The following is a 25437-nucleotide window of genomic DNA, read 5'->3' on the forward strand; positions in this document are numbered from 1 at the left end:
CCCCCCCCCCCCCCCCCCCCGACAAAGTTTTTGCATCTAAATTTGCATTTTACCCAGAATAGTTAAAGCATAAGCAGAGGCTGTTGCCGTTAACGTTTTTCCACACTAATACGTGGTAAGAGACCCTTCCCATTCTGTTTTGACAACACCCGCTATCTTAAGGCGCATGCTCGGAAGATGGCTGACATGAAACAAGTGTCATTTTACTGAGGAAGCAATAGATTCTCTGAAATGATGTTCCCTGCAGTTTCTCTTCACACAAATAGTCTACCTCTTGTGGTTCCTTCCTGACAAATTCTAGTCCAGGTCTAATATAGGGAGTGTAGAATCTATTTATAGATGCATGTACCAAAATGAAGGATTTTTTTTTTTACTCTGACAAAAGGTTTTTATTTGATTCTGTTTTAGTCCTGGAGGCAGATCAGGTTACAGAGGTGGAAAATGAGTATGTGTGTGTGTGTGTGTGTGTGTGTGTGTGTGTGTGTGTGTGTATGTGTGTGTCCTCAAGCTATAGGGGAGGTCTTCAGGTCTGGGTCACACATTTTGAGGAGATGAGATCATCGTTTATGGTGCTGGACTGGCTGTGTGCTGTGTTTCTGGCAGATTAAATGACCCCAACCTGAAACCATGTGGGAAATCTGCTGTCCTACTTTAGTCCATTGTACCACTTCTTTCTATTCTATTCTACTCTGTTCTATTCTATAAATTTCCCCCCTTTGTTTTGACAATAATGCAGGTAAAGGAGCGATTGTCCTTACCTTCTGCAGTTTGAGCAAACAGGGCTTCTGCCTGCAGAGCAGCTCACCAGCTCTGAATGAGTATGTCACTCGCAAACTGGTCCAACTGGTTGATCCTCTATTACGTGGCTCTTTTGGTGTTTCTGTTTTCTTTTGTCAGGCTTTGAAGCCTTTTTATTCTTAAGGTCAACAGGGCCCTCCTCTGTTGCAGAGAGTTGGCTGACACATTGCAGGCAATATACTGGAGTTGTGTGTTCAATCATAGGGAAATACAGATCAATACCGATCAGTCAAATAACACCAGGGTTTCTTGCTCAAACATTAACTAAATCTATTTTGATGTGAAGTTTTATGTAAGTCACAGTCTCTATATTCTTCCATCTATCCATGCTATTGAATTTTATAGACTTTCAATTGTACCCTGACCTCCTAGTTGCCTCCTGGTAGTCCCCAGCCTCCATGCCACTCCGTCTCGCAACTTCAGACAGGAAGTTCCTATCATCCGGAACCCCTTTTAACAGGAAGCAGCTACGACACGGGAAGTAACGGCAGTAGTTCTCTCTGCTGTTAGCTCAGGGCCTTGAGGGGCGTGGATACACCAAAGTATTGTATTGTTGTTCAGGAAGTGCAGAGCTGGCCATTCTGTCTGCTGAGCCATTGTTTATCTCTTAGTTATGGGTTGCACCTCTTTATTCCTCTGCTATATTTGGTCAGGCTGGGTGGCATTGTGTATGAGTCTGGGAAAAGCTGGCATTACTGTGTTTGAGTCACTGCGTCATGCACACGTGTCATTCATTTCTCAGAATCATATTGAAGAGTGGAATATGCTGTTCTCCACAGGCCAAGTACAGCTTACATGCAGCAGCATTCTGCAGGCCACTTCTGGGCCTATTCATGGTGCTCTGACCACACCACAAGCTAAGGTTTGATGTGGTACCAGCTAGACATGGGTGGAGCTGCTTGAAATGGCTCCAATCTGGTAAAACACCAGACCACAAGAGCAGCAAAACTGATGTTAGAAACTTTTATTCTAACTAGTCCAAACTCTCTGACATCTTCATTACTTGACCATTATTATGCATGCATACAGGGGGTAGATCAAATTATTTAGACGCTAGATAGCAAACACCCCTGAGATCACAGAAATACCATCTGAAGATGTAAACCGCTGCCTGATAACAGCAAAAAAAATTACATTTGTATTTCCCACACTACAGATTGTGCTGAGAAGTCTACATGACCAAGTTGCAGAGTAACATACAGAGTGCAGAGGTCACAGATGGGGCTGATTGTACTGTAAAACTGCAGATGCTAGTATTTTAGACATATGTCGGATACTAATATATAAACTTATTTCAGCAAAGATAACCATCAAAAGCCATGCACACTTTACCAATAAAGAATATTTACAAGAGAATTGGGTGGGGGAAATAATGTGAGATACAGAGAGTTAAGGATAAAACTTTAATGCTGCAGAAAAGTTATTTCACTGACCATATTTTGCACATTTTCATGGTGCTATTGCACATTGCAGCCCTATGTTCTGTAGTGGAATCAGTTATGAGTTGTGACACCATGCACGATGTATGCTCTTAATGTTGAAATACCTTTGTGGTTTGAAATGTTCTGACTGAACATGCCTGAAAGAGGAGGTCTGTTGAAATTCGTACACTAGATCAATAAAAAAAGAAAAAAAAAGAAAAAGCAGTTTGCTCCAGTTCCTCAAGGGGCTCGACATAGATTGTGATATGGTTTGCTCTGTTTGTGTCAACTGTTCTTGTTTGTTGAGTCAGTCTTTGCGTCTGTGTGTTTTTAGATTTTGTCCCTGAAATATAGACCCTCATGTAGCTTAAGTAGTTTTCTTAATATACCTCAGAGTTAGTCCGACTCCATGAGGTAGTTACACATCTGTTAAAGGTCCAGTGTGTAGGATTTAGTGGCATCTAGCAGTGAGGTTGCAGAACTACAACTTCTCCTATTCTGGGCTACTGTTCAAACAACAAGGCCGACTGCGTAGAAGAGGACCTGCTCTGTATGTAGATATAAACAGCTCACTTCGAGGTAACAAAAACACGACGATTCTTATTTCCAAGTGATTATACACTAATGAAAACATAGTTATGAATATCATATACCGTTTCTGCCAGTCGATGCCCCTAAATCCTACACACTGGACCTTTAATCTCCCGTGCAGCTCAGCAAAGCATAGCATTTACCCCAGAGTTAATGCTTGCGAGTGTCTGATCTGTTTTCCAGCCTTTGCTAATAATAACAATCATCTATTACACTCAACCATTGCATACTGAACCAATTACAGGTTTTTTTTCTCCCAACCACCACCACTACCGCCACTTTATTTCCACTATGCTGTCATCCAACACAAGTTACTTTGTTTTCCACTGTAGTTGATTTACTGCTGTGTAGCTGTCGTGATAACTGGCCCCACTTTTCATACAAGCTTTCTGGTGTCTGAATTAATGTTTCTGTCATCATTTGCTGTCTTCTGTATGTAAATCTGTAAATCAGTAGGGCTGCAGCTAACAACTGTTATTACCATTTAATCAGTTGATTAGAAAATAGGTAAAATGCCTATTACAATTTCTCAGAGCCCAAAGCAAACGTCATCATGCTTGTTTTGTCCAACAGTTCAAAACACAAACATGTTGATTTAACAGGGTATATAATGTTATATATCATGATATACATAAAGTAGAAAATTCCACATTTTTGATACTAGAACAACCACAATATTTTTCATTTTTGCCTAATACTAATTGAGTAATCTCCTCATCCTTGAGGCACCAAAATCTTTATATTCAAACGGTCTGCAGTGTGAAAGGTTCCTTCATTTTTTTAGTGAACTGAAAGTCATTTCCCATGAAACCAAGTAGAGCCATGTCATTCTCTTCAAGACAAGAAATAAAGTGTTTAGGAATATCCTGACCTTCATGCAGTAAAGTCATGAAGTGGGTCAGTATAACCGCATTCATTGGAACATTCACCGTTGTTGAATCGAAGTGCCAGCCCCTCTGAGCGCTTTTGATGCCGTTATTGTACGTCAAAGAATCCATTCTTTGTTAACAGTTCAGTTGAGTTAAGCTCAAGGGGTTTAAGTGTAGTTGATGGGATATAGTGGCGAGCATAGAGGAGGAACTGTGTAGAGACGTGGTTTCATTCAATCACTGCCAACATCATGTGATTTCACCAAAGCATTTTTCACATTCAGGACAACAACAAACAGTGATTATTTTCTCACTAAGTACCATTGATGTTTTGCCTTAATATTACAGCTACCAGTGATTATATAGTTCATTACCTTGCTGCTTGGTTCTCCAGTTTAACCTGTAATTGAGGAGTATATGAACTTGCACGAGTGCCTGCTGTTGCCCTCTGAATGTGGGAACTCTCTTTGTGACGGTTGGACTATTTAGACTCCTTTTGTGAGTGTATCCATGCTGTAGTGAGGTGTCAGTGTCAGGGCCTTGGCAGTGCCTGTGGAAACGTTAAACTGAAGCTCTTTTGAGCAGCTCAACTTTAAAGGATGCAGCAGTGCCTCAGTGTCATAGCATGCTACTACCAAACCACCAGCTTTATGTTTTTACGGTTTACAAAAATGTTTTTCTCTTTTCTCCCAGTGTTACAGGCAAGTTGAAATTATGCAAAGAAAATACTCAAAACTCAGATCATCACAAGAGTGACAGATGCATGAATGACACACACACAGCCTGGGGGAGAGTATGACAACTCTCAGAGCCAACAGCAAATCTGAGTTGTTGTTTCTGTGTACACTTAATCTTGTACACAACATTGGACCGTTTTCTAACAAACATTTTTTTGGGTTTGTTTGCAGGGTTATACTACACCAAACATTTTATGCCTTTTTAAAACATATAATTTTTACTTTATCGTCTCTGCCCCCTGTCCTTGTTGAGAGAAACAGCTCATAAACTGCACTGTTTTAGAGACACTCCCCTAGTTTGGTTTGTAAGGAGAAGTGTGTATGTGTCTTTCTGTGTGTGTGTGTATTCGTGAGGCGGCTGAATGGGGATGTGAGACTTCATTCGGATAGGCCTGGCTTTGTTGAAGTGGAAATGTACAGGGGAGCGGACTGCCAGAGAAACCGGCACACCGCAGAGAGGAATCAGTTAAGACAGAATTGTACGTCATGAAACGATCTCTGGATATGCACCCACAACATGCAGATATGTACACACTGCACATTGCTGAGCCCTTCTGCTTTCTGTTTCTCTCTCTCCCTTTCTCTACTTCTCACTCTCCCTTCCCTCTTTTTTCTTTCCTTCCATAACCTCCTTGAGAGCAACCCCTATTTTGTAAGAATGCAGATTAGACCTTTCCATGGACACGGTTTGGTGAGCCGTCAGTCCACTTCCCCATACCTGCTGAGCCTTCCAGCCAATCAGATCGTCCGCTCATGGGCAAGTTCAAATACGAATGATGCTGTGACATGTTTAGCATTCCCTCCATGGTTCAGCAGCCAGGGCTTTGCTGAGATTTCCCAGGGTTTTGTGCTCTTGGCTGCAAGGTTTGTGGAGTGGGGGTGATCAGAACAGCACTGGGCACAGTGGGCAGCATTGAGCAGTGAGGCACTTTGGAGTATCATTGCCAAAACACACTAACCCTCAAACCTGGAACAGAAATGATAGCATTGTGCTCTGTAAACACAGGCAACACCTGAATAAATAAATGTAGGATTTGACACATTATTATTGGCATAATAAACATACAACAAAAACACTCATTGAATAATAACGGTGTGGAAGAGTTTGTGTGTGGTATACACACACACATGCACAAAAATTAAAAAGAAGAAACAGTGTGGGTGAGTGAGCCGAGTGAGTGGGTGGGTAGGAGACCTGTCTGAGCAAGTCCAAGTTAGTCTGAAGATAATTCTGGTCATGGATAAGAGACAACTGAGCATCTGTGTCATCCATCAACAAGCAATAACTCTTGCCTCATACTTCCCTCAGGTCTCAGAAGTAATTTAAAATTACATTTTAGTACACTGAAAAAAAGAAAGCTGGTGCAGAATTATATCGGTGCAAACTGGGTTAAAGGGGAAGAACATTTTTAGTGAAAGGAAAAGAATAAAGGAAAAACTTGCAGGTCTATGTAAGCAGCAGAAATAGGTCAAAGGTTCATCCTAAGGAATCCCAGTAAGACCTTGTAAGTGTGTATGTGTGTGTGTGTTTGAGCCCCTCAAGTCCAATCAGCCTCAACACCACTGTATCAAATTCACCCTGCAACAGCTTTGGAAGATACAATGTGGCTCCTATTTAACATGCACTTAGTCAACTTCCCCTGCGGTGGCCTTTTGTTGAGTGTGTGTGTGTATCTGTCTATCTGTAACCATGTGAGCATGTGCATCATGAAGGGGGGAAAAAAGAGTGCTATTCTGTTGCCGTATCAGTGAAGTAAACAGGGCCCCTGGTAGCTGGGCTCTGTGTGCCCCTGGCTGGGTTAGCATGAGTCTGAAGCCTGGAGAGAAACCCTGGTCCTCTCTGTTTCTGTCTGTGACACTGCTCTACACAACGGCTGTCCCAACCTCATTTATCATCACTGACCTATGCTCTCTCTCTCTTTTACACACACACACATGCACACACACACACACACACACACACACACATGAACAGTGCACAAGAGAATGAGGGAAACGCTCTTTAAGGAGGAAAGAAAAGAAAGAGATGGATGGGAAGAGAGTGAGAGGAGGGCAAGAGGGGACAACGAGTTGCAGATGCTCGCCCCGTCCTTAAACCCCCAACATACATAAACACACAAGCATGCTGACACACACACACCCACACCCACACTCACACCCACACTCACACCCACACCCACACCCACACTCACACTCACACTCACACGCACACGCACACGCACACTCTCACTTACATAGTCCCACCCCCTTTTGCCATCTCAGCTGCAAGACTTAACCCCTTGACTATCTAGTTTCTTTGTTGTCATGGTGATTTGTTTTTGTTGTTGTTGTTGTTGACTGCATTGAGGGTGCTCAAACATGTGCGGGCACTCCCTGATTGTGTTGCACTCAGTAGCATATAAGGTTTGAAACTCAACAGGTCACAATTAAGTTTCAAAACCTCAACAGTAAGCAGGAAGAGATTTTAAACAGCCAGTTTGTCTTCAGCAACTAAGACTTATAATCGTAAAATCAAGCCTGGTATGAAGGTTGTCATTCTGCCCCCTCCACAATGTTTGAAACATTTTGTATTTCACATATAAGACAGTTACCCCATCTGTTTATTTGACGAAAAGATGAAGACAAATGGAGAAGAAACACAACCATAGTGATATTGCAGTAATCTTGAAAAGTTGTTGGTTGATTTTGTAATGCCCTGCATGTTTTTGACTTCATGCTCTGAAACTTACCCTGTGTTTCTGTCGTCTTGTCTCTGTCAGGCCTTTGGGAACGCCAAGACAGCCCACAACAACAACTCCAGCCGCTTTGGTAAATTCATCCAGGTGAATTACCTGGAGAATGGAGTGGTCAGAGGGTGAGTAATGAACAGTGGGTGCATGAGTACATTTGCAACAGACCACTCTCAAAAAAACCTCACACAAATTAGGTCAAGCCACGCTGCCTTTATCTGCAGTACAGCACCATACAGGGACATGTTAATGATTGTTTTTCTGTTCTGTGTCCTCTTCCTGTAGCCTGTCAACAGGGTCTTCCACTTCTATCAGCTAATATCTTCCTCTTTGCTCTTTTAATGGCTGGTCATGTGGATCCCCCTCTGTGCAATGTGTGTGTGTGGAGACTGAAACTTTCAACCACCAGCACGTCCTTCCTTTTTCTCAGCAGTCAGACTCTAGTTAGGAGCTGTATCAAAGTCTGGTCAGCTGTGTCACTTCCTCATTGCCTCATTCAGAGAGGGGAACAGCTGCTCAATACAGTGTCTTAAAAAAGAAGAAAGAAAATGTTATGCTATCGTTGTGAAAGAGTCAAAAGCTGACGGCCTGCAGATAATATTCAGTGCAGTGCTCAGAATAAAAGCTAACAGGACCATATTTCCTTCAGGATAAGATACAAACGTTTCATACTAGGAATAAAATTTGATTTGAAATGTGTAAATGCCCGTGGCGACAGCTGCTCATCTCCACAGTAAGTGGGCATCCCCAACCTGATCATCCCCTAATGGCACCATCATGCTTTATTGAATTGCTTACCCTGAGAAAGGTCTATAATCCAATCAGTAGAGTAGATTTTCACTGCCTGGTGCTTTTCTGTGCTACAAAGGGAACCTACTCAAACAAGGAAATGCTAAGAGCTATGAATGGAGACAGCCTAAAACGCCTCATGTAGTTTCCCATCACTGTAAGTGCTAGTGTATCCTTCTGCTTCACATCAGTAACATATTGGACTCAGCGCAGCATCACAACTCTGCTCTGAAGCCGTAACAAAAGCTGCCTGTCTATCTCTCCATCTCCAGTGGCAGCCATTCACACAGTCAATAGAGGAGATTAACAAAGGAAAGGCTGCTGTTCCGCTCTGCTCTGCTCTCTGAGAGCAGACTGACTAACTGACAGACGGGATGTTTTTATGCTCTCTCTCCCACTCTCTGTCCAGCTTATCCTTCCTCACTGGGATCTGAACGAGATGGACCAGAACAATGAAGAGAAACACACACTTTAGAGGGGGTGTAAAAAGGAGGTGGTGTGTCAGTGAAATATGTCCAAGCATGAACATGTGCAGTATTTATCTTTCTGTGTGGATGTGTTGTGAGACTTCTTTTACTCTTTGATATACGGTGACAGATATACTGTACGGCCAGTTTGTCAGTCGGCTCCTCTGTGCTCTTCTGAAAGGAGACTTCTGTCAACATTCCTGCAGACGTGTACTGTTCTCCATCAGATCTTTTAGGGAGCTATCACATTCTCACATTGTCTCCTGTGGTGGCCCTTCATGCTCAGAACCCCCCGAAAATACTTCTACAAACATACTGTACCAAGATGTAAATATGAGAGCCAATGAGACATTTTGTCCAACTGCAACATTTACTGGAATTTATCCTGGAAAGGGTTCAGGTGTGAAACGGGTTCGCTGAAACAAATTATCTCCACATGTACCAAAACGTTCAAAATCCTGGGCACATTAACAAGCTCAGATGCCTGTTTTAGGGGACTTAGGCTGAGTTTTTTCAAGAAGCAGCATCAAGCAGTAAACTCTCACATGGCCTGTATGTCTGTAAGTAGATGTTTTGACCTTTGTCAAATTCCTCTAACTGGTTCTAGGTATTTATCAGACAGACAGACAGTGTGTCAGAGCAGAAACAGCCGAATATAGCATCCTCTGAGTTGCCTGTAGACAGTGTAAAATAATGGACATAGCCACTGTGATGTCATCCATTGGTTTGGAGACTCCCATTTTGAATCTGCAAGTTTGGCATTTTGGCAGTTGCCATCTTGGATTTTTTGAGCCAGAAGTGACCATATTTGGACGACAGGTTTGAGATAAGATAACCCTAAAGCTCTGCTATTTTCATTAGCTCAGTGCATTTACAGCTGTGGTTAACTGTGATAACGTGAATCCCAATTTTCGCTAGGAATAAACAGGCTTCAATCCAATATAACAAAATGTGCTTACCAGAAAAAATTGAACATTCGACTTCTTAGAGGGTCTTTTAGACTTATTTAGGAGACGAAATGTTACAATTAGCTGTCATCAATTGAAAACACACTGAAATAATGTGCTACAGCTACACCTATACTCTGTGAATGTGGGGTTACAGTGTGGTTGTGTTACCTAACCAGTGCATCAACAGAAAGCACCTACATGTTAGTCAAAGCAGCCACACCTTTAACTATGAATAACTTTAAGTCTTAATAACATTTAAAAGGGTGAGTTATATAAAAATCTCCAGTACATTAGTCATGTTTGGGGAAATTAGCCATACAGACAAAAAACGCATTGTAACATGGATGCCTGTGGGAATTGACTCGCTTTTGGAGCCAGCCTCAAGTGGCCATACGAGGAACTGCAGTTTGTGTCACTTCCACATTGGCTTCATTTTTGAGCTGCAGAGATTGTCCCTTGGGTGCACAAGAAGGCTATGCCCCATCAAAAACATCTGATACTTCTTTATACGTATACATCTTGAACTTGCATGATAAAAAAAAATATATATTTACCCATTGTAAATTAAGGTTAACTAGTATCTGTGGGTGTGATCATGGCTATGACACCTACCCCAGTATTTTTATAATATTCATAACAGTCCTTTTTTTTTTTTTGCGTAGAAATTTCAGTGCAGACTGTTAAGAGAAAAACCGAACTAGCGGATCTATGCAGCAGATGTATGAACTTGGTCTCAGTTAAGCTGTCTATAGTTGTGGCTGCAGTTTTAGCAGATGGACACAACTATGTTTCTCACAGCACAGCTCTATTCTTAGTGTGTCATGAGGACTGGCGTCAGTGTTGTTTTTGCCTGGCTATAGAAAAAACAACTCTTACTTATAAAATCTGATTTAGACAACTTTATGGCCTTGGCCTGGTGTAGTGGGTAAAACCACTGCTTTTAGTGCATATCTCATGACTGCAGTGGTCTGAAAGCATACCTCTACCCCCGCAGTAGCCTTCCAGTCTCCTCTTTCCATCTATAGTATACATTTAATATAAATATAAAATGAATTAATGCCAAAGCTGTCTGTTTGTGGTCGTGCGTGTGTGTTGCTATGTGATGTGCCATGATCCATCTAACCGTATCTGAACGCTTTGTTCAGTCTTTGATTGTTCCAACCATCTGTCCTCACTTCCCCTCCTGCTCCACCCCTCATTTTTTATTACCAGCTCACTTTCACATATGACCTGAAAACGCACACACACAAGCACACACACACTCAGATAGAGCCGAGTGACCTTTAGTGTTAAGTGATTCATCCTCATTGTTTTTCTTCTTCCCCTTTTTCCTTGTCTGCTTCTACTCCCCCCTCCCTCTCTTCCTCTCTGCCTTACAGGGCTGTGGTGGAGAAGTATCTCCTGGAGAAGTCCCGTCTGGTTTCCAGAGAGAAGAATGAGAGGTGAGGAGGCACAGGAGGGGTCTTGACCCTTAACCCCCACTGACCCTCATGGTGCCCTCTGTACAAACAGGGGAAGCCTCTGATGGTTGGATATGAAGTTCAGCTTCAGTCTTTGAGACAGATAACCTGTCAAAAAAAATCAGGTTCCTCCTCTGACTCGTTGTGCATCTAATGTCATATGCTAGAATCTACAGCGGCTCATAAAAAACAACCAATCAAAGCTGAGGAGTCTCTAACGCAGCTGTCAATCACGGCATGTGAACTGCGGTCAAGCTGCCAATTTAGACAGGGCTAAACACATGAATCAAGATTTTGTGACTGCACTGCCTGTTTCTCGCTTCAGATGTTTTCACAAACTTATTTTAGTGTTCTTTTTGTTGTAAAACGAGAAAGTTTGCTCTAACTGGTGGGCGTTGCTGAGTTTTCGATTTGACGGTTTCTGCCATGGTGGCCAGGTCACAAACGTTCTCATTTTACAGCTAAACAATAGTGTGGGAGGAACCTGATTTTTCTTTTTTGACAGATTATCTCTCTCTTGTACTTATATTATAAGTGACGAAGTAAAGTTATTTTTTATATAGCTACTACAGCTTTAACTGTTGCTCTACAGAGATACAATCATAAGAAAAAAAAAACACTTTCCTGTCCCCACTACCCATGTCGTCACTCACCCTTTCTACAAGTCAGGCAAACCCTTTATTACTCACTGTGACATTCACTGCCGACTAGACCACAGGTCTGTTGCTACTTGTGTGACTAATATGCAAACAAATATCTAGGTTGGGTAATTAGGAAATAGAGTCAGAGTGTTAGGGGAGTGATCAAATCCCCCACTGTCATTTCATTTGCAGTAATATGTATCACTAATGAATGAGTCAAAAGAAGGAACAGACTTTGATAAGACTAGTTTAAACTGGTACACCAGTGAAACCAATATAAGAATGTTTCCATATTGTAGTGTAGATTTAACTGTTATAGCGCAGGAAAGCCTTTTCTAATTATACAAGTCATGGTTTATACTTTCTATTTAAAATCTGTAAAGTTAAAAATCCTCTCATGTGTGTTTGTCTTTAAAACCACAAGCTACCACTGAGCAGCTCAGCTGAAGCACTAGATGTCTTGTATAAAAATATACTGTAGCCTTTTTGAGTGGGAAGAGCGTTACACATTCACATTTCCTGTCCAGATTTTCCCCGCTAGTTTTGGAAATGTTGTCACCTTCCACTGACGAGCCTGCCTCCGTAACCTTCAGGCTACTAGCCACCTGCACAGTGTACTGTTTGTCACCCGGCCTACAGTTGCCATTGACAGTGCATTCTGCCTGTCTAGTCAGGGAGTGACTCCACTGTATGATGTAATTGTTTCTTAGTGATAAGTGTGGAAATTCATTACACTTGTGTGCTTTTATAACAAAGCTTTGTTGCCGATCTGCCTACCTGCCCACTGATAGCATGAGTGGAAAACTGATATCACTGAGCCCCAGGCATTGTGTCCGTTCTATTAGCTTTTTACAATGTGTTGACTCTTGGTTTATAACCAAAACTCCCCCTTATTTGTGCCCATAAACACAAAGCTTATATCCACTGATAACTGCCTGCCACATAATAAAACAAACAAATGACTGGTGCAAATAAGAGTTAAGAGCAGTCTAAAGAAAATGTTCTTGCAGTAATAACTTGGTGTGAGTACAGTGTGTGTGCAGTACAGGCTTTAAGATCGATGTGTTGTTTTTCCAGGAATTACCACGTGTTTTACTACCTGTTGTTGGGAGCTTCAGAAGAGGAGAGGAAGGAGTTCAAGTTGCTGCCGCCTGAAGAATACTTCTACCTCAAGCAGGTATAGTACACTGGTCTCACATCAAGTAGTTTATAGTTTGATATAAACAGTAAAAATCATTTTTTGTCATCCTACTCTGTTCATTTTGCTCAACCCCAGTGAATATCCTTGAAAGGGTGTTAATGAACTATAACCCATTGTTGAGTGTGATTTGACCTTTAAGGTAACACTGTAATTCACTCAGAGTGAACCCTGTATTCATGAAGACTGTCAAGCTCCTGAATAAGCTGCTGTATACACTCCCAGCTCACTGCGCACATGTGCACTGCATGTTAATGAAGCAGTCTTTGTTCTCTCCCTCATTTTTATTCCCCCTTTTTCTCACCCTCCTTTTTATCCACCTCTTTTTTTCACCTGTTTGTCTGTCCATTGTGGGGCTCTGCTTTCTTCTTCTCATCTCTAAAGACCAAATCACAATGTTTGTTTTCAATAACTTCTGGGTAGAAAACCCCCTGCGTCACATACATAGAATAAAATCAAATGATGCTGAGCAAATGCTGCCTTAAATAGGTTAGTTTTAGCCACCTAAGAAAAGGCCCGCCTAAAAAAAAACAATATCAGTTTAAGTGTACTCTATATTTAGAATATTTTATTTTATTATTATATTTTGCCATCAGACAGCCCTTTCTGATGACTGAATCTCAAAGTCACCAGACTCCATTGACAAAAACAATCACTTCACTTAGCAAAACACAGGAGTTGCTAGTACCGCTGGTTCGATCAGTTAGTGTGCAAGTAAAGCAGTGAAAATATACTAAATAACACGTATACTTAAACTGAGGCAGCTAAAATACATTTTGCTGTGTCTCCTGAGAATTTGGCTGAATGTATGTAAAATAACTCTGTGCAGGACAAGTGTTTTCTTTCCCCACACATTTGTTCTGTTGGAAGTACATGGTTTAACTATCCTGCTTTGGTTCATCAAAGGCACTGCTAAAGCAACACAGTACATACAATAAGCACAGCGGAAATGTCAGATAGCTCGGACTACAGCATTTAACTGTATATCTTTAAATGTTTACAACAGTGATTGTTGTTGTTGGCGCAACGTCATGGTGATTTCAGTCCCCCACTAACTGCTTGTCTTGTCTTGTCTTGTAGCAAAACTTTAAGATTGAAGATGAGGAAGACCTGCGTCATGACTTTGAAAGGCTGCAGCAGGCAATGGAGATGGTTGGCTTCCTCCCGGCCACCAAGAAACAGTAAGTGAATCCATGAACATGCTCAACGTATATATTGTGTGTCATGCAGGAGAGAGACACAATGTTCTTCCAGACATGTTGAAGGGATTGTGTAAAAAATCCATCCTGAAGCATTTTTCCACTCAGTGCTGGAAACAAGTTATTTCGGTCTGAGCGTTGAGTCACATTACCAAAAATATAAATTACAACAAAGAGACTTTTTAAGAGCACCAACAATAGCTGCATCCAATTGGCTAATGTAGCAGTTTATTAGAAACAGTGTGCGGATGCGGCTCCATACAATGCTTCTATTCAGTTTACTAGTTATTGAACATGACCAGACAATAAGACTGAGGAACAACATGTGTAGCACTGTTACTGCATGTGTCATATGACTCCATTGTCACTGTCGCTTATGTCAACTTATGCAATTTATGTGACTGTGTTGCAGGATCTTTTCTGTGCTTTCGGCCATCCTGTATCTGGGCAACGTGACCTACAGGAGGAAGTCGAACGGACGTGATGAGGGCTTGGATGTGGGACCGCCAGAGATCCTGGCTACACTCTCTGACCTGCTGAAGGTAACGTGTTTGTCTTTGTGTGACTCTATACTTCACTGTGTCAAGCGAGTTGTCTGTGATTATCAGCACTAACCTGTGTGGTTCCCTCTCAGGTTAAAGAGGAGCTGCTGGTTGAGGCGTTGACGAAGAGGAAAACAGTGACAGTCAACGACAAGCTGATCCTCCCCTACAGCCACCCTGAGGTAGGCACCAGCCTAGAGGACACATCACCAACCTGTCATTACTATAATAGTGTCCAACTGCACACTAATTGGTGGTCTTGTATGCCTACTTCTTTTTTATTGACACCACACCTACAGTCAGTGTATAATGACTCTTTGTTTGACTTTTTATGTTCTCCTCTCTGCTTTCTCTTCCTTTTTCTTTAAATCTTAAAATCTTTTGAGTATTTCCATTTTCTGGTCATTTATACTTCTACTCCACTGCCTTTCAGAGACAAATAATGCACTTTTTACTCCACTACATTATTTGACAGACTTTAGTAAAGATTTACTTTGTATTTTGTATCATTAATCTAGGAAATAAAGAATAAGATTTCCTTGGTGGAAATTTACAAGACACCCAGCAGCATATAAAGATTCAACAAGTGATGGACACTTTAATGCATCACTAATTTTATTTTAATAGTATAAAATATTATAATGAAATGGGCCATTACTTTTACTTTTGGTATACTTCCTGTTTGATGTGAATATTTATACAGGGTGGCTGAAGGTCTTTAAAAAGTCTTAAAATGTCTTAAAATCAGTTTAATAAATATTAGGCCTTAAAAGTCATCACAAAGTCTTACAAATATTTTAATTTGTGAGGTCTTAATCTCTACAAAGAATTTAACTTTCAATCTTTTTATGTCAAAAAGAGTCAAGCTCTTCTGCGTCAGCGTCCACAGTTCTGATGTTACAAATACCTCTGAACCTGATACTGTCTTACTACTTTATTCTTGTGCTTACCTGTAGACAAAATGTATATTAAACTACCTCACTCTAGTATCCAAATTACTACATCAGACCTACCTCTGCACAGGACCACATATATACTACTTACCTTTAAACTTACCAGCAATGCTTTAATAAGAAAAAGATGATTTGTCCAAACTTTGGTCTTAAATTTGGTTAGAAATTATCTTATTAAAGGTCACACTGAATTTAAGTCCCTGATACCTGAAGACATCCTGTGATATACTTAAAGTAAAACTTCAGAATGCACGAATGTTACTTCTTCTGCTGCTTTTACTAAAGTAAAAGATCTAAGTGCTTTTTCCACCACTGATGAAATGGTACCTTTGCTTGTGTTCTGATTACATTTATCAAAGTTTTCTTTACAATAAGCATCATCTTTCTTTGTGCCATCAGGCCATCACAGCCAGAGACTCCATGGCCAAATCTCTGTACAGCGCCTTGTTTGACTGGATCGTCCTGCGCATCAATCACGCACTGCTTAACAAGAGAGATATGGAGGAATCTGTCCCGGTAAGACACAAACGCTCTCACACACAAGAACAATCGAACCTGAAAGATTTCATTTTGATGTGACAGAAAAAGTCTACATCATTAAATGCTGTAGAAATTGTTATTTTTGGGATACATTCCCCTTCCTGCGCCTCATTTGTATTCATGGTCCTATTTTCCAGTGTTTGTCCATCGGTGTTCTGGACATTTTTGGCTTTGAGGACTTTGAGACCAACAGCTTTGAGCAGTTCTGCATCAACTATGCAAACGAGCAGCTGCAGTATTATTTCAACCATCACATCTTCAACCTGGAGCAGGTGAGTGGTCTCGTTTCATTTGCTTCACTCCCAAATCCTCTTACATGACGCACAGAAACAACACACCACCAGAGGATTTGCTGCCCTGTGATTCAAACTTACGACTCTCTGCTCTGGTCTGTGTTTATTATAATGACTACTCAAATGATGAGTCATCCAAACATTTCCTCTCTGAAGGGAGTAAAGGATGCCTGCTAGGTCATGCTAGTTTATCTTAACCTTAAGAGCCTGGTTAAACAGGAATATGAATCAAAGATTAATTTATTGTTAAAATATTTAGTTATTTAGTCAAGCTTGACTTAGAAAAATGTATACTGTTGCATCTTTTAGCACACACACTGTAGTATTTACACCAATAGGTCAAATAATTTAGGTAAAAAGATCAACAGTGAAATTGTTCTTAGCTTGACTTGATTTCACCTTCAAGCTTATTCACCAAAATGTTCTGTTCTGCCTCAACCAGGAGGAGTATCAAGCAGAGGGAATCACCTGGCACAATATCGACTACACAGACAATGTGGGCTGTATCCATCTCATCAGCAAGAAACCCACCGGCCTGCTCTACCTGCTCGATGAGGAGAGCAAGTAAGAACAGCTGCAGGCGATTCACACTGTTTTATTCATGTCTCATAGCTGCGAGTTGGGATGAAGTTTGTTTTGATTCAGTCGAAGGTCTCTATTAATATTAATATTTTCTTTTCCTCTCCTCTTTCTATTCCACCTTTGTTCCTCTGTCCTTCTCTCCATGCCTGTGCTCCAGCTTTCCCCACGCTACAGATGAGACACTATTAGCCAAATTCAAGCAGCAGCACCAGGGGAACAAATACTTTGTCCCCACACCAGTGATGGAGCCCGCCTTTGTCATTCGACACTTTGCTGGGAAAGTCAAATATAAAGTCAAGGTAAGAAGCAAAACACAGAGAAGATGTCAAGTAACAAAAGCAAGAGGATTTCAGTTATACTGATATACATGAATATGGCTTAAATTTGATTTGTTTGACCTCACCAGGATTTCCGGGAGAAGAACACAGACCACATGCGTCCAGACATTGTGGCGTTGCTGCGGAGTAGCGACCGTGCATACGTGCGGCAGCTCATCGGCATGGACCCGGTGGCCATGTTTCGATGGGGCATCCTGCGCGCCACCATCAGGGGCATGGCTGCTTTTAATGAAGCTGGCCGCACATGGGCCGCCAAAACTGCAGGTACATTATTGGTGTTGGAGTGTGAGCCTATCCTCAGGTGTATTAATGAGCATTCTATTTTTGTAGCTGATAGCTTGCTGACACTCTTTGAATTGTGCTAATGCTAAACTAAGGCTAATATTCTTGTTTCTAGTCTTTAGTCAGAATCATTGTAAAGGTATTATTGATGGAGAAAGTGCATTCTCACTCCTCCAGACTGTTGTGGTGCTCTCATGTGCAGCCCACTGACATAGGAGTCTTTTTACGTGGATTACCAAGACCAAATAAAGTCAAGATAAAAACCAAAACAACAAAAACTGCTGCAGTCATGTGACTGTGATCACCTTTTATTCAACCTGAAAGCCTTCTTATTTTTACTCGCCAATAATTTGTGTTAACTTTGTTTGATTGTTTTAGGTGTTGTCCGTCCAGCCTCCAGAACTCCTCTAGGAGAGCTTCAGCAATCCAATGCCCCAATAGACAGAATGTACAAGTAAGTAATTTACATTATTGTATGTAAAAGTCTAAAACTTGTCCCACTGTGTCTTTGTGTGGTTTTTTTAACTGTCAGGTCTATTTCCTCTTGAGGAATCTGTTTGCTGTAGCACCTGTGGACGTGGAAGCAGACTGTCCGTCCTGTTTACTTTGTTGTTAATTGCTCTGTTGCTTTTCTTTCATGACTCACACAGACTGGTTATTTCAAATGTGATCTATGTAATATACAGCCTTCGTGAAGCTGCAACCTTTTTCTTCACGTAAAAACTACACAGCAACATGTTTCCAGTTTGATGCTCCTTGTTGAAGGTGAAGGAAATGTTTCAAATGGTTGGTGAAGTGTGGACCTCCACATTTATCCTGTGGTGCTGGATGAGATGAGGAAGGACGATGTCAGACACCTAAACTCTTTTCAGCTGAGTTACTTAAACATAATCACAGCTTTTGACATTACCCTGACAGATGAATCCTCCTTCATCTCATCACAGTCACCCATATCCTCTCCACCTCTTGGTGACCCCACTGTGTGCGGTTCTCTCCTCTCCCCTCCACAGACGAGCTTCTATGCTCGATTTCTACTTTGATCACTCAGAGGAGCGCCCTCTAGAGGCCTTTGAAGACATCTTTGCTAGCTATGAGAGTAAGAAGTAAGTGAATTTGGTGGACAGGAGAAAGGAATGAAGAAATGAGGCCAAGCAGGAAGGAAATGTGTTTGGGTAACAGATACGGGTTTGCTCCATTTTCTGAGTTTGCTCCCATCTAAAAAAATAATAATTTTTTTTTTAGCTATTTAATATAGTTAAATTGAAACCAGTGCATCAAGTTTTATCTGAGAAGTTCTGGCTTGTCAAATGCTGCAAGGTCTGCTTCTTTAAATATAAAAGCAGAGGAGGAAGTTCAGTACACCGATATAACCCAGTACAACAAAGCTGCCCTTTACCTTGCATTCCCTCACTGTAATCCCCATCTTTTACTGTAGCTGCGATAATCTCTCTCCTTCCTCACGTTTATTATTCTTGCTATAGAGCACAGGAAGGTGTTTGTACTGGCCTTCTCTGATTAGCCACCCGGATTACTTACATCAACTGTGGAGCTTTTAGAAGCACACACGTATTCATACACGTACCGAGGCCACAAGTCAAATAGACCAAAAGAATTGGGGGAGCTTTCTTAGAATGGAAACCAAACCATGAAGAATATTTTTGGATTGCTGTGCCCTCTGGATCTCGACCTTTTACCTCCTGCTTTCAGATCTGAAATTACTGGGTCGGGTTTTTTTTTTTTACAGAGCAGTACCTATACGGAGTTGAACCTCCCAGCACATTGTTCCCATTATTAAATCATCCAGCCTCTGCCAGATCTGCAAACACTGAGGTGTAGAGGTCAGATTCACTGTGACTCATTTTCTGTATATGTTGCCCATTCCTTCACTGCCTGACCTCTGTTTTCATGGGCAGTTGTGGTAAGTATAGAAAAGCACTGCATGGACTAGCTCTGAGACACAGAAAAGATTCCATATTAACCTCACCAGACTCAGTGTCCAGTGTAACACCAGCCCCAGTTAAGGACCGTAAATCCAACAGCCACACCAGTAACAACTTACAATCACACAGCCAGTAACAACCCCAGCATGGAAACGGACGGCCAGCCACACTGAACGTCAGCTCTGCATGATAACTACCACAGTGGCAGGGATACGAGAGTGAACACAATCCCTACGAGCCCCAATCTCTTTGTGTGTGTGTGTGTGTGTGTGTGTGTGTATGTGTATGTGTTTCTGTTCTTAAAAGGAATATGGCAGCATGGTTGGGTGGTCTAGCGTGTCTTGTGGTCTCTCTGTACATAAACATGAACAGCGGGAGAATAAATTTTGTGGGTTATTCTTCATGGATGAGCAGAGCATGAAGTTCCTCTCGATAACAGACCCCCAGCTATTCTGCAGTGTGTGTTCTTGTCTTTGTTAACTGCGTTGGTGTGTTTTCTTCTAAGGTGTCCTAACTGTTGTGTTCAATCACGCCCCACTTTTTTTCTCTTTCCTTCCTCCTCTTGTCGGTTTTTCCAATGTCTTTCCCCTCCCTTCCCCTGCTCCCTGTACCTCCTCCTCTCGTTCCCTCTCCACACTGGGTGTGTGTGTGGGGTGATCAGAGACATGCATGCAGAGATCATCAGCTCCATTAAGAACTTGCCGTTGGATGGTGAGGACCCTCGCAAGCTGCTGCAGTCCTGGGGTCGCCTCCGCTTCCCTCGACACGTCCTCCAGTGAGTCTGCAGACAGACCTGGTGTCCGCTCTTGTCCAGATCAGTCCAGTCTAGTTGGCTCAGGCAGAACATGCTCCATGCCCCCATTTGACCAGCCATACATAGTTATAGCTGTCACATTTATCCCCACTTTTCTAAATAGACCATTAACATCTATTATGATCAAATCCAAAAAAACATAAAACACACTCGTGCTTTATCAGCAGACATTTCATTTTTAGCTCTGTGTTCAACGCCGTCTAGTTTTTTGAAGGCTAAAGCTGAAACGCCTTGAATACCTTTGTTAACTGCTGCATGAACATCATCAGAAGACTGCGCTGGCATGTGAGGTCTTTTGGAGCGTCGTGTGAAAGTATGTCCGAGTGGCCTCGCAGCATGTTACAATTCACAGCAAGTTCTGCAGTCTGACACGTGGCAACAGAGAGAGGCTGAACATGACTGTAGAGCCCTTTTATATAGTGATGATAGCAAGAGAGCATGTCTGTCTGTGTATGGTGAGTCTCTGCTGAGCTGTCTAGTGTTAATCTCATCTCCTGCAGCAAATTCCTTCATCCTCCTCCTGCTCCACCACCACCTTATCATCCTCACCCTCTCACTCATTCATCCCTCGTCTCTGCCCTTTATTCATCCCGTCTTCCAGGTGCAACTCTTGATTTCATCACTGACTGGCAGCGCATGAAGAAGTCAGCCGTCCGTACTAACCTGGCTTCACACACTCCATCACTACTTGTTTCATCCTCCCGCCTCAGGCCTTTAATGCATCTCTGCCTCTAACTCATCCCGCATCTTTTTTCTTTTTCACAGGAAAAACAAGAACACCAAACAGAAGCAGGTCATCCCCAAGGTGAGTGAAGATCTCAGACCCCCTGTTTAGGGGCAGATAAAGAGAGTATGCTGTTTCAAGCACCCCTCAGACTACAGGAGTGTGGGGTTGATTTTTCCCAAGTTCTCCCCTCCCAGCATCTGGAGGAGAAATTTAGTCTGGGACCTTGGTCTGTACTGATGTTGGGCTGAGATTATCTGTTGATGTGAGAGGTTGACTCATCAGGGCTGCCTCAATAATTTCAAGCATGTTTGATATTTAGGATAAAATCTGGATGTTATGATTACATCAGTACAGAATTTTAAAACTCCTGTATATGTCATGTAAAAGAGTTTGATTGGATTTTACCAGTGGCCTTCATTTCATTAGAATTTTAACTCCTGTGTTTAAGAAGGACAATAATTTACCTTATTACTGCTGTGCAGAGTTTGCTGGATTCTCGGTCTCTGAAGTTCATTGTGAGCCTGACGCTGCACGACCGCACCACCAAGTCTCTGCTCCACCTGCACAAGAAGAAGAAGCCCCCAAGCATCAGTGCCCAGTTCCAGGTAACATCACCGACAACAGCATGCACGTTACACACAGAAACAAGACAAACACAACCTCCAGCTGCAGCTCATAACATTCAACAACAAACCCCTTTCCTGTTTTTTTTTTTTTTTTCAGACCTCTCTGACCAAACTGTTGGAGACACTGAACAGAGCGGAGCCTTTCTTCATTCGTTGTATCCGCTCCAATGCTGAGAAGGTGAGACTATTGTTATTTATTAGACATTTGTAATTTATTTTTTTCATATCTTTCTGTTCAAATCCTCGGGCACCTAAATGAATACTGAAGTTTTCTTCCAGGTCAGAGACGTTATAAGAGGAAGTCTTGAATTCATATAGCGCTGCTAACAACCCTCTTTGCTCTGTTGCAGAGTAAAATTATGTTTTATCAGACAGGAATCAAACCAATATGACTTGAATAGTTTAATTGGTAAATAAGGATATCTAAATGGTCAGGAGTAAAACCGAATGTGCTTCTTGTGTGCGTGTACATGAGCAGAAGGAGATGTATCTGGATGAGGCCTTGGTGGTTCAGCAGCTGCGATACACAGGAATGCTGGAAACCGTTCGCATCAGGAGGTCAGGCTATGGAGCCAAGTACACATTCCAGGTATTGCAAAGTTCCTCCGTTTTTTGGAAAATGCATGTGATAATCACACACCAATATAGGCACAGAAGATAAAAAACAAAGATGCTGAAAAGCTGATGCAATGGCCTGCAAAAGTGGTAGAGACACACATAGCGACAGCATCAAAATATAAAAAAAAAATATATATATAATGGTGTCTCCTTAATCACTCGTAGCTGCTTTTTTAAAATCTGGGCATAAATATCTTTAAAAAAATATCAATTTATACATTCTTTTTACGATTAGGCATTAGGTTTTGACCATTTATCACATCCACAACACTCGTCTCTTGAACACTTCTTACCTGCATTGTCTTGTCCCTGCAGGAGTTCATAGAGCAGTTCAGGGTTTTGCTACCAAAGAACGCTGCTGCCACTAAAGAGGAAATCTCAGCACTGCTGGAGAAGATGGGCCTGGACCCCACCACATACCAGATAGGCAAAACCAAGGTACGCCACTAAATTCTTTAAATTTCTCCTGAGTTTATCTTTTATACACCCTATAAACCCTCTTTCTTATCTGCTCCTTTCCCCTTTTGTCCATGTAAATTTTGGTGTGTTCCCTCTGTTCAGGTGTTCTTGAAGGAGCTGGAGCGACAGCAGCTGCAGGACACGCTGCACAAGGACGTAATGCGTAAGATCATCTTCCTTCAGCGCTGGTTCAGAGGTCGCCTGCAGAGGAAGGAGTTTCTGGACATGAGACAGGCAGCCATTTTAATTCAGGTAAGACACAACATTTTTTCAGCAGTATTCATTTTGTTTCTTATGTTCCCATTTTAATATTTAAGAGAGAACTAAACTATAATAATGATCCTGCCCTGTTCGCTTTCCTCCTGCTTAGCGTTCATGGCGCAGGTACTGCAAGGAACGCAGGCAACAGGCAGCCACTTTGATCCAGGCTGTGTGGAGAGGGCACAGACAGAGATCAGAGTATCACCGCCAAAAACAGGGCGCTACCAAAATACAAGCCTTGGTCAGAGGTCACTCAGCACGCAGAAGGTAACAACTGAGTTTTAAACTGTAGGTCCAGTTCAGAACACATCAGCTGGACCACAGAAGCACATGCAATGCTAAAATGTGGGCTGTGATATTTATGTTTTTCTCATTACAGGTGCCACTCCATGCGTGAGGAGAGACAAAAAAAGGAGGAAGAGGAAAGAGAAGCTCAGATGAGGGCAGAAGAAGAGGAAAGACGGCAGAGGGAAGAAGAGGAGGAGGCAAGGAGAAGAGCAGAGGAGGAGGAGGAAGAAAGGAGGAGGCTGGAGGAAGAAGAGGAAACAAGGAGAAAGGCAGAGGAGGAGGAAGCGAGGAGGAGAGCAGAAGAAGAGGAGGCACAGAAAAAGAGAGAAGAAGCAGAGAAAAGACTGACAAGCGAGCCTCAAACAAGAGAGGATCCGGACATAGAGCTGGTCACTGAGGAGATGCTAAATGACATCCCCCCCGTCCAGGAGAGAGGGGAGGAGGACGGAGATGTTAACACAAGCTCACATACAGAGGAGGAACAGGGCAAGGATGAAGAGCTGGAAGATGAGGATGAGGAATTGGATTTGGAGGCTAACAGTACTCAGGCTGAGGCTGGACCTCAGCTGGATGAGAAAGAAAATGATGAGGATTCAAAACGTGCTCTACCCTCTGATGGGGTCACCTCCAACGCACTTACACCTACAACTCCAAGTGAAGGGTTGGATAAACAGCCACCCAGCAGTACCTCCAATGCTGAACAAAAGAAAGCACGACCTATTAGCAGGGGCTCGGCATCCAGGAGCCAGGAGAAGAGAGAGCAGAGGAGACGAAGAGGGCTGGAGCACAACCAGAGAGAGACTGAACGAGCCGCCTCCTCCTTCTCAGCCGGCAGCAAGGATCAAACAACAAAGAGCAAAGGCCAGGAGACTTCTAAGCTTAAGGAGCGGGCGGACAGCAAGGAGCTGGACCAGTACACCTTTGTGGAATGGAAAATAAAGGAAGACAACGGAGGGAAGAAGGACACAAAAACGTCTCCTCCTACTGCCGGTCCTGTTCGTCCATCTTCGTTACCCTTGCACAACGTTGATGCTGTTCCTGACAGAAACGGTTTAGGTGATGGCGTCGGAGCGACAAACCTGCATCGCCGTCCTGGAGCGATTAAGGAGAAGCCGGAGAAGTGGAGGAGGAGTGATGAAAGCGCCAGCCCTCCTCCAACTCACAGCAGGGAGGAAAGGAGGAAAAAAACACAGCTGTACGTCTTCTGTCCATTATCTCACATCTACCCTCATGTTTTGTCTCTAACAAATGGCTTCTTTCTTTTCTTGTTGTTTATGAAGCCCCTCAAATATCAGAACACTATTTTAAAAAACTGAGAACTATATTTTCTCTCTGTTCATATACAGGAGTGAAACAGCCGCCTCATCAATTGACAGTTTATCTCCAGGTTCTGAAGGAGCTGGTGCTTTTTCAGCCAGAGAGGTATTTTAAATGTTTATCTGTTGTTATGGAAAAACGATCTCAAATATACATTTTCAACATTTTGTATTGCAGAAATCTATTTGAACTAGTGTTTTCATCACTTGTAAATCTGTTTTGCAGATGATGTCGCCCTCAGACAGCTATGCCGATGGCTCAAAGGGAAGCTCCTTCAGAAGGAAACACCAAGATAGTTCTGGTCACCAGGACTCTGCACACTCCATCCCATCCACACCAGACAGGTACTAAACTCCACTGGCCTGTAGGTGACTGGTCAGGTGATGGGATTCAGCAGGGGTGCTGTTAGATGTGGGGAAAAAGAATTTTGGCTCATGCATTTGTTTAAAAAAGGTGATAAATGAGATGGATGAAGCACAGGATGATGTGTCCAGTAGACAACTATGTCTGTAGTGTTATCACTAAATATATTGTTTCACCGCTGAGACAAAGACATTCACAGGAAATCATCCTCAGATTTATCACAACCCATTTCGATCTCTGCTTGAGTCAGACTGATTGTGGGAAAACTCTCTGCCTTGTGTAATCAAACCTTTTTCAGCTCCTTGTGTGGTGTTCCATGTTCACAGCTGGAAATTCCTGATAACTGAATTTACTCTGAATGGATTCATTTGCCAAAAAATGAGCACTTAGACCTCAGTCATGGGGCCAGAGTTTTATCAGACGGAGGCATCGGGTGGACTGCTTTGTTTTTGATTTGTATTGTTGCTATGGAGACACTGCTGGAGCAAAACTGGAATATGTGGCACCTTAAAAAACTCCTTAAGGACAATTCCATTTTGATAGTATTTTTAAAAACTGGACATCTCAGTCATTTGTGTTTGTGATGTGTTTTGCCTGTTGCCCAGAAACAATCCAGAAAGTTACAAACAGGCATATGATCAAGGT

General features: G+C 42.3%; 1 protein-coding gene across 9 annotated transcripts in view; it reads left to right on the plus strand.

Moving 5' to 3' along the window:
• The window catches only part of LOC126396319 (unconventional myosin-IXb), a 62145-nt gene that overhangs the window by 25659 nt on the left and 11049 nt on the right, over nucleotides 1-25437 (plus strand). For 5 of the 9 annotated variants that reach the window (XR_007570565.1, XM_050054279.1, XM_050054280.1 and 2 more), the window contains exons 5-28: nucleotides 7176-7270; nucleotides 10731-10793; nucleotides 12530-12629; nucleotides 13731-13831; nucleotides 14262-14391; nucleotides 14484-14573; nucleotides 15744-15860; nucleotides 16022-16156; nucleotides 16620-16741; nucleotides 16917-17058; nucleotides 17166-17361; nucleotides 17758-17833; nucleotides 18390-18482; nucleotides 19981-20094; nucleotides 20899-20938; nucleotides 21343-21465; nucleotides 21584-21664; nucleotides 21965-22075; nucleotides 22420-22542; nucleotides 22666-22815; nucleotides 22934-23091; nucleotides 23204-24307; nucleotides 24459-24534; nucleotides 24655-24773. Coding sequence is in view for 8 of the 9 variants with exons in the window: in XM_050054279.1 (XP_049910236.1) it covers nucleotides 7176-7270; nucleotides 10731-10793; nucleotides 12530-12629; nucleotides 13731-13831; nucleotides 14262-14391; nucleotides 14484-14573; nucleotides 15744-15860; nucleotides 16022-16156; nucleotides 16620-16741; nucleotides 16917-17058; nucleotides 17166-17361; nucleotides 17758-17833; nucleotides 18390-18482; nucleotides 19981-20094; nucleotides 20899-20938; nucleotides 21343-21465; nucleotides 21584-21664; nucleotides 21965-22075; nucleotides 22420-22542; nucleotides 22666-22815; nucleotides 22934-23091; nucleotides 23204-24307; nucleotides 24459-24534; nucleotides 24655-24773 (3659 nt within the window). In the remaining variant the exon portion in view is untranslated. The remainder of the gene's footprint in view (nucleotides 1-7175; nucleotides 7271-10730; nucleotides 10794-12529; nucleotides 12630-13730; nucleotides 13832-14261; nucleotides 14392-14483; nucleotides 14574-15743; nucleotides 15861-16021; nucleotides 16157-16619; nucleotides 16742-16916; nucleotides 17059-17165; nucleotides 17362-17757; nucleotides 17834-18389; nucleotides 18483-19980; nucleotides 20095-20898; nucleotides 20939-21342; nucleotides 21466-21583; nucleotides 21665-21964; nucleotides 22076-22419; nucleotides 22543-22665; nucleotides 22816-22933; nucleotides 23092-23203; nucleotides 24308-24458; nucleotides 24535-24654; nucleotides 24774-25437) is intronic. The other 4 variants (XM_050054282.1, XM_050054287.1, XM_050054281.1 and 1 more) reach the window with 3 other exon arrangements.

This window comes from Epinephelus moara, chromosome 10 (genome assembly GCF_006386435.1).
Source record: "Epinephelus moara isolate mb chromosome 10, YSFRI_EMoa_1.0, whole genome shotgun sequence".
Classification (NCBI taxonomy): Eukaryota; Metazoa; Chordata; class Actinopteri; order Perciformes; family Serranidae; genus Epinephelus; species Epinephelus moara.